This window comes from Nematolebias whitei, chromosome 22 (genome assembly GCF_014905685.2).
Source record: "Nematolebias whitei isolate Nwh7 chromosome 22, NemWhi1, whole genome shotgun sequence".
Taxonomy (NCBI): Eukaryota; Metazoa; Chordata; class Actinopteri; order Cyprinodontiformes; family Rivulidae; genus Nematolebias; species Nematolebias whitei.
Genome location: NC_056519.1, coordinates 2,690,847 through 2,698,016, shown reverse-complemented (window position 1 = coordinate 2,698,016; position 7,170 = coordinate 2,690,847). Strand labels below are relative to the sequence as shown.

Sequence of the window (7,170 nt, the reverse complement as noted above, 5' to 3'; positions counted from 1 at the left end):
CATCCGTCCATCCATCCATCAGTCCATCAACCCATCCCTTAATCTGTTCATCCATCCACCTATCCATCTATTTGTCTGTCCATCCATACATCCATCAGTCCATCAACCCATCCCTTCATCTGTCCATTCATCCATCCATCAGTCCATCCATACATCCATCAGTCCATCCATCCAGTTCTGGACTCAGGTTTCGGGGCAGCAGCTTGAGCAGGGAGGTCCAGCCACCTCTTCCAGCTCTTCTGGGATGACTCTAAGGTGTTCCCAGACCAGCTGAAGGACAGTCTCTCCAGCGTGTCCAGGGTCTTCCCCGGGGTCTCCTCCCAGTTGGACAGGCCCAGAAGACCTCTCAAGGGAGGCGTCCAGAGTCCATCCTGACCAGATGTCTGAACCTCCTCAACTGGCTCCTCTGGATGTGGAGGAGCAGCGGTTCTACTCAGAGTCTCTCCTGGAGAGGTGAACTTCTCACCAATCTCTAAGGGTGAGTCCAGCTACCCTGCAGAGGAAACTCATTTAGACCTTCTGGATCCAGGATCTGCTTCATGACCAGAGGTGAGGGAATATCGACCGAACAGTAAACAGAGCTTCACCTAGCAGCTCAGCTCCCTCTTCACCAAAACGGACCGGAACAGAAAGCAGAATACTGCACTGATGCGTCTGTGGATCTCTGATCAAGGTGACCAAGTTCATCAGGTGTAGAAGAACACTGAGCAGCAGACAGTTCACCTGATAAAGCAGCTAATAGAGTAAAGGTCAGGGAGGGGGGAATAAATGTCAGACCTATTCTGAGCAGCACAAACAGGAAGTGTGGACACAAAGGAACTGTCTAATGTGATGAATGAATGAGGACAGGGACAAAGTGTCTGACTCGTGTGATGTGGAGACGCAGTGATCACAATAAACTGGTTTGGACGCGGAACGGAAAAAAATAAAATCCGCTTTAATGTGACTAACTGGTTCTGGCAGGACTGAAATGTAAAACAACTAACAGAAATAAATAAATAAATAGGACAACCTTCGAGATGGACGTTGACTGCTCTGATTTATGACTCATTGACTCCAACAGGACAAACAGGAAGGTAAACATGAATAAAAACATTAAAAACCTGGTGTGGAAAATGTCTGTTCACTTTATTCATAAGACTGTTTAATAAAAAGAGCAAAATGAAAGTAAAAGTGGCAGCCGACTGTAATTTCTATTTAAATCATTGACCTCAGTTGTAACCTGCTCTCAGTCTGAAGGTTTAGTTTGAAAAAGGATCAACGTTTGTTGCTGTTGGTTCTTAAAAATTGCATCAAAGAAGAAAACTGAAAAATCCTCTGCCATATCAGTTCCTCAAACGCCTCGTTGTGACTTTAACCTAAATGTGTTTTTGAAACAAGACGAGGAGGAAAAAAGTTCTCAATTTGCCTTTTTTATTAAATAATTTTACTCAAACGTGTTAAGATGTTACCGAGGCGGTCCCAACGGGGTGGAGTCAGTGGGTCAGACCAATAGGATGGGGCCTGTGGGGCCGGGCCAAATGTGGTTCCAACCCACTTACACTTCGCCACACAAACATTAAAGCTGTTTTTTCCAAAGGGCGTCAACTACTGGGGATTAGTTGAAGTAAATTTTAAAATAAAATACTAAAGTTTTCACTCTGAAGCACAGTTTGCAGACGACACCACGCTTTTTGTTCTCATAGCAAACTGTGACGAGTTCACATACAGGAAGGACGTATAACATCTAGTATCATGTAGACCAAAAACTGGCACTTCATTCAGCTGTACTTTCTTCAGGGGTCCCTACAGAGAGTCCTCCTCTGTCCTCTGTCCTCATTCCAATCACCTCCATGTCCTCTCTAACTGCATCCATACATCTCCTCTTTGTCTTTTTCCTGGCAGCTGCATTTCTACCATCCTTCTACCAATATATCCACTGTACCTCCTCTGGACATGTCCAAACCACTGTCCCTCCTCTGGACATGTCCAAACCACTGTCCCTCCTCTGGACATGTCCAAACCACTGTCCCTCCTCTGGACATGTCCAAACCATCTCAGTGTGTCCTCTCTAACTTTATCTCCCAGTTGTTCAACCTGTGCTGTACCTCTGATGATCTCATTCCTGATCTTCTCCATCCTTGTCTCTCCTAAGGAGAACCTCAACATCTTCATTTCTGACACTTCCAGTTCTGTCTCCTGTCTTTTTGTCCATGTCTCTGTCTCCAGACCATACAACATAGCTGGTCTCACCATTGTCTTGTAAACTTTTCCTTTGACCTTTGCTGACACCCTTTTGTTGCAAATCACTCCTGAAACTTTTCTCCATCCACTCCATCCTGCCTGGACTCTCTTCTTCTCCTCTTTACCACACTCCCCATTTTCCTGGACAGTGGACCCCAAGTCCTTGAAGTCCTGCACCACGACCACTCTTTGTCTTCAAATGTAAAACGGATTTTGTTGAGTACATAACACAGAGGCTGTAGACAACCTCAGGACCTCCAGAGGAGCACTTCTTCTTTGTTTCTTCTTTGTGGGTTGCTCACTGTTTTGTTTTTTTTCCTAAATCTGATTAGAAGCAACTTTCAGTGAAATTTAGGGTCAAAAGTTCAGAAACTTGTCAGTGAACAAGCACAGCTCCAACAGTGTAAATTAGTTTCTATATGCAGAGCTCTAGCGTTACACCGAGATGATTATTTCAGATGAAAACAAAATGTCCAACAAAACTTTTAAACATTTAAAATTCCCCTGAAGCCCTGCAACTGAAGAAAATGGGAAAGCTTCCAAGTGTTTAGAGATCTTATAGAAACTCCTGCTGGCATTTTGTCGCCAACATCAGCGTGAGAGAACTGCTCCAAGTCCTTCAGTTTTAAAGGATGACTCGGGCACCTCAGAGGACTGGAGAATTATCTTTAGATAGGGAAATACTAAAACAGCACGTTTAAACTTTATAATATATTAGATTTAATCCTAAGTGTTTTACAGACTGCAAACCCTTTGACTTTAGGTAGCAGTGCATCACACAGCACAGCACGAAGGAAACGGACACGACGAACACTAAACGTCAGTGAACAAGTGAACCCAGACATTTTAGGAGTTTTACCAAAGAACGTTCAACTTTCTAAAGTTTTTACAAACAAACTTAAGTTTCAACTTCATCTACAGTTAAGACATCAGAACGTTTGTGTTGTCTTCTTCGACCTAGTGCCGCTCTCTACTGTAGCGCTGATGGTTTTCCTTTAAATCCGTGCACAGTGCACACACCCAGACTCACACCGACTCTGTATCTGAGCTCAAAACGATCTCTTCAAAACAGACGTTAACGCTCTTCAACTCGTCAGCTCTGCTTCACGGCAGAGACAGAAAAATGAACGTCTGCCAACCAGACTCATCTGACTCGTATTTTTCCTCAAAGCAGGAACAGGACCAGGGTGGACCAGCAGAAGGACGGAGGTGTAAGTGTTTTTAATTGATTTATTCAACTCAAGCGTCAATTTCTCCCGTGTCTTAAACTGAACAGATCCCGGAGAAACAGCAGCGAAACAAAGACTCAGCAGCCTTACCTAGCTTGGGCAGTGAATACTGGACTTTGAAGTAGTCCTCGTAAAATCCCAGCAGCCTCTTGGTGATGTGAAGCGCGTAGTCCCCTGCGCCGCTCGAGATGGCATCGGGCCGGGCGTACAGACGGATCTAAAGACAAAAACACAGAGACGGAGCGGAATGAGGCCAGTTTTAATAGAGACGGATCTAAAAACAGACACACGGACAAGAAATTAGGATTAGTGGAGTCTCAGCTCCACGGAGAATGAGTTATTTTCCAAATCTACAAAAAAAACAACAACAAAGGAAATGAAAGTTGGCCGAGGTATAAAAGACGGCAGAGTGGATGCTGAACACCGAGCAGACAGAGATATAACATTTAAGGGGCGTTTTGCTCAGACGTGCAGAAAGACAAATGGAATGAGGCCAGTGTTGAGCGGGTCGGGCCTCCCGAGAGAAGAACTGAATCAGGCCCACTTCCTGGCGAGTCACGTTTGGGTTCAAACACGCCGCAAGAAAAATGAGTTTACAGCACCAGGGAACCGGAATATCGACTCAGAAAGGAGAAAAGGACGGTAAAAGGTCCAGTTTGGGTGATTTCCAGAATTTCTCTCAGCCTGATGGGAAACTAGAAGCTGAAAATTCTTTTAAAAACACATTTTTTTCTGCCAAATGACAGCCTACATGTTATTTATCTGGTTGTGATTCAGTTATTTGAAGAAAAACAGTTTTGAACAGTTTGTCGTTAACTTTTCTGCTTCAAAGGAAACAAAGGCTTGATTTTGCCCAGCTGATCTGCTCTAAGCTTTGATGAATAATCGATGCTGTCGGGTCACATGACGGGTCCACGCCCAGCGGCGGTCTCGTACAGAGAAGTGACCTCACTGTTGACCTCATTGAACATCAACTTCCTGTCTGAGCTCGTAGCTGAGATGAAATCCGTTCCTGTTCCCGAGCGTTTGGTCAGCGGCTGGGAGATTTTTATTTTTTACCAACGCTGGAGCAGAACCAGACTGGGACACGGACCTCTATGGGTCTTATTCATGACAACATGGTGGGTCTAACACCTAAACTCCTCTTGGATGGCTTCTTTTTTTTTGGTTCTGCACCACCGTTTACATGTTGGAGAACTTTGAAGCTCTTTTTACAAACGCTTGAAAAGTTAAACCTTGAAACGTTCACCTTGGGTTCTTGGCATCGCCAGCTCCAAAACGAAACAACACCGATGGCAGCTCCAACCAGAGATGAGCGGTGCCGGTAATCCACGAAGGCACCTTCAGTAGCGTGGCAGCACAGAGCGTTAGCAGCTTTGTGTGACATTAATCTTCTGGTATTAAGGCGTCTAACCTTGAAGTTTCAATCATCAATTGAATTTTTATTTTTCTCGTACAAAAATAAAAAATAATTCAACGTACAATGTCTTTCGTACCAACGTCTTCAAAACAAACAGGAAGGCGTCCGTTTTGTTTTATCGAACCACAGGACAGATTTCATGAAAATCTCAGAAAGTAATTATTGGACGTTTGTCAATCGTTGGTGCAACACAATTCAAGATGGCCGCCACTACCCTCACCAACACATAGATGGCTGTAGATGTAATTTACAGACTTTGAGCTAAAACTTGGGTAAACAGTTTCCTGTCCGACAGCAGTCGGGGGTTCGAGTGGGCCATCACACATCCATGGCACTCAGCCTCAACATGGGAGCCCCCCAGGGCTGTGTGCTGAGCCCCCTGCTTTTGGGCCTCTACACACGTGACTGCACCCCTGCTCACCACAGCAACACCATAGTCAAATTTGTGGACAACACCACAGTGATATGGCTCATTAGTTGGGGGGAGGAGATGAGTCCACCTACAGGGACGAGGTGGAACAACTGACCTTTTGGTGCAGGGGGGACAATCTGCTTTTTATCCGTCAGCTGTTACTGAACTTAACAAAAGATGTAATAAGAACTGAATCAGTGCAATAAGGGACAACTAGTGTGATATCAACCTGCTTGTGTTGCACATTTGGTGTGTTTCAAATCTTTAACTATTACCTTTTATACTGTGTGTGTATATATATATATATATACACACATATATTCCTTTGTTTTATACTACACTGTACTTTTGCTCTGGGAGCCAAACCTAAATTTCTTAGTACTCAGGTGCAATGACAATAAAGGTCTATTCTATTCTATTCTATTAGTCGAGTCTTGTTTCCAACTCAACATTACCCATAATGCCATTTTCACAATTAAAAAAAAAAAAAAAAACAGCTACAAATTAAATTCGTTAAAAAAATTAATCATAGTTTGAGACTGGTTTAAAAGGGGGCGGGCGACAGGCATTCCATCATGGAAAGAAATCCTTTCTTTCGTATTTTTAATCATCCAACTTTGATGTTTTTGTTTTAATTGTTGCATTTTCAGTTAAAAACACTAAGAATTCCCACTGTTTCCTGCTTCCTGAAGCATCCTGTCGGTTTAAAGCGCCTCTTCATCCCAACGAGCCCTCGCTAACGCTGCAAATGAGCCATTCAGAGCAGGGACGCTGCAGAACGAGACAGAGCGTTCCAAGAGCCCCATTATTCACTCCCCGTGAGCTACAGGCATGTTCCAGCATGAATATGAGGCTCTGCTTCCAGATCAGCCGACGACTTCCTGTCGGCTCCCCGAACAGATAAATACAGAAATTAAATTAAAAGGCTTGTCTAGACTTTCCACACGCGAGCCGTCCAGACAGATCATGTTCTCACACAAACAGACATTTCATCACATTTATGATGCTCAGAGAAATCTATCGAACTTTAATTCAGAGTTCTGCAGCCACGGCGTGATAAAATGAATTGTGGGTAACGGAGGCAGAGGTTGTGACGGAGTGATTTAATGGTTCAGGGCAGCCTCTCCTCTGTTTCTATGAGGGATGGAGCATTTAATTAGTCTGATCCACTACACTAATTACACACAGACCCCATCAGCTCCACGACACGGAGGTTACCATGGTGACAGGCGGTGATGTCACCGGTCAAGGTGAGCATTTGGAGAACTGAAGGAAGGCTCAACAGAACATCAACGTTTGTGATGGGAAAACAGATGATCACATTACTGACACTGATCCACTTGTCTGGTTCAGATCCACTCTTCTGGTTCTGATCCACTCATCTGGTTCAGATCCACTCTTCTGGTTCAGATCCAGTCATCTGGTACTGATCCACTCATCTTGTTCTGATCCACTCATCTGGTTCTAATCCACTCATCTGGTTCTGATCTATTCATCTGGTTCTAATCCACTCAGCTGGTTCTGATCCACTCAGCTGGTTCTGATCTATTCATCTGGTTCTAATCCACTGATCTGGTTCTGATCCACTCGTCTGGTTCTGATCTATTCATCTGGTTCTAATCCACTGATTTGGTTCTGATCCACTCATATTGTTCTGATCTACTCATCTGGTTCTGATCCACTCGTCTGGTTCTGATCTATTTATCTGGTTCTGATCCACTCGTGGTTCTGATCCATTCATTTGGTTCTGAACCACTCGTTTGGTTCTGATCCACTCGTCTGGTTCTGATCCACTCGTCTGGTTCTGATCTATTCATCTGGTTCTGATCCACTCATATTGTTCTGATCCACTCGTCTGGTTCTGATCTATTCATCTGGTTCTGATC

The 7,170-nt window shown here is 44.1% G+C and overlaps 1 protein-coding gene across 1 annotated transcript in view; it reads right to left on the bottom strand.

Moving 5' to 3' along the window:
* Window positions 1-7,170, bottom strand: part of LOC119428592 (thyrotropin-releasing hormone-degrading ectoenzyme) — a 144,781-nt gene that overhangs the window by 94,992 nt on the left and 42,619 nt on the right. Inside the window, exon 4 of the mRNA XM_037696276.1 lies at window positions 3,543-3,669. Coding sequence (XP_037552204.1) covers window positions 3,543-3,669 — 127 coding nt within the window. The remainder of the gene's footprint in view (window positions 1-3,542; window positions 3,670-7,170) is intronic.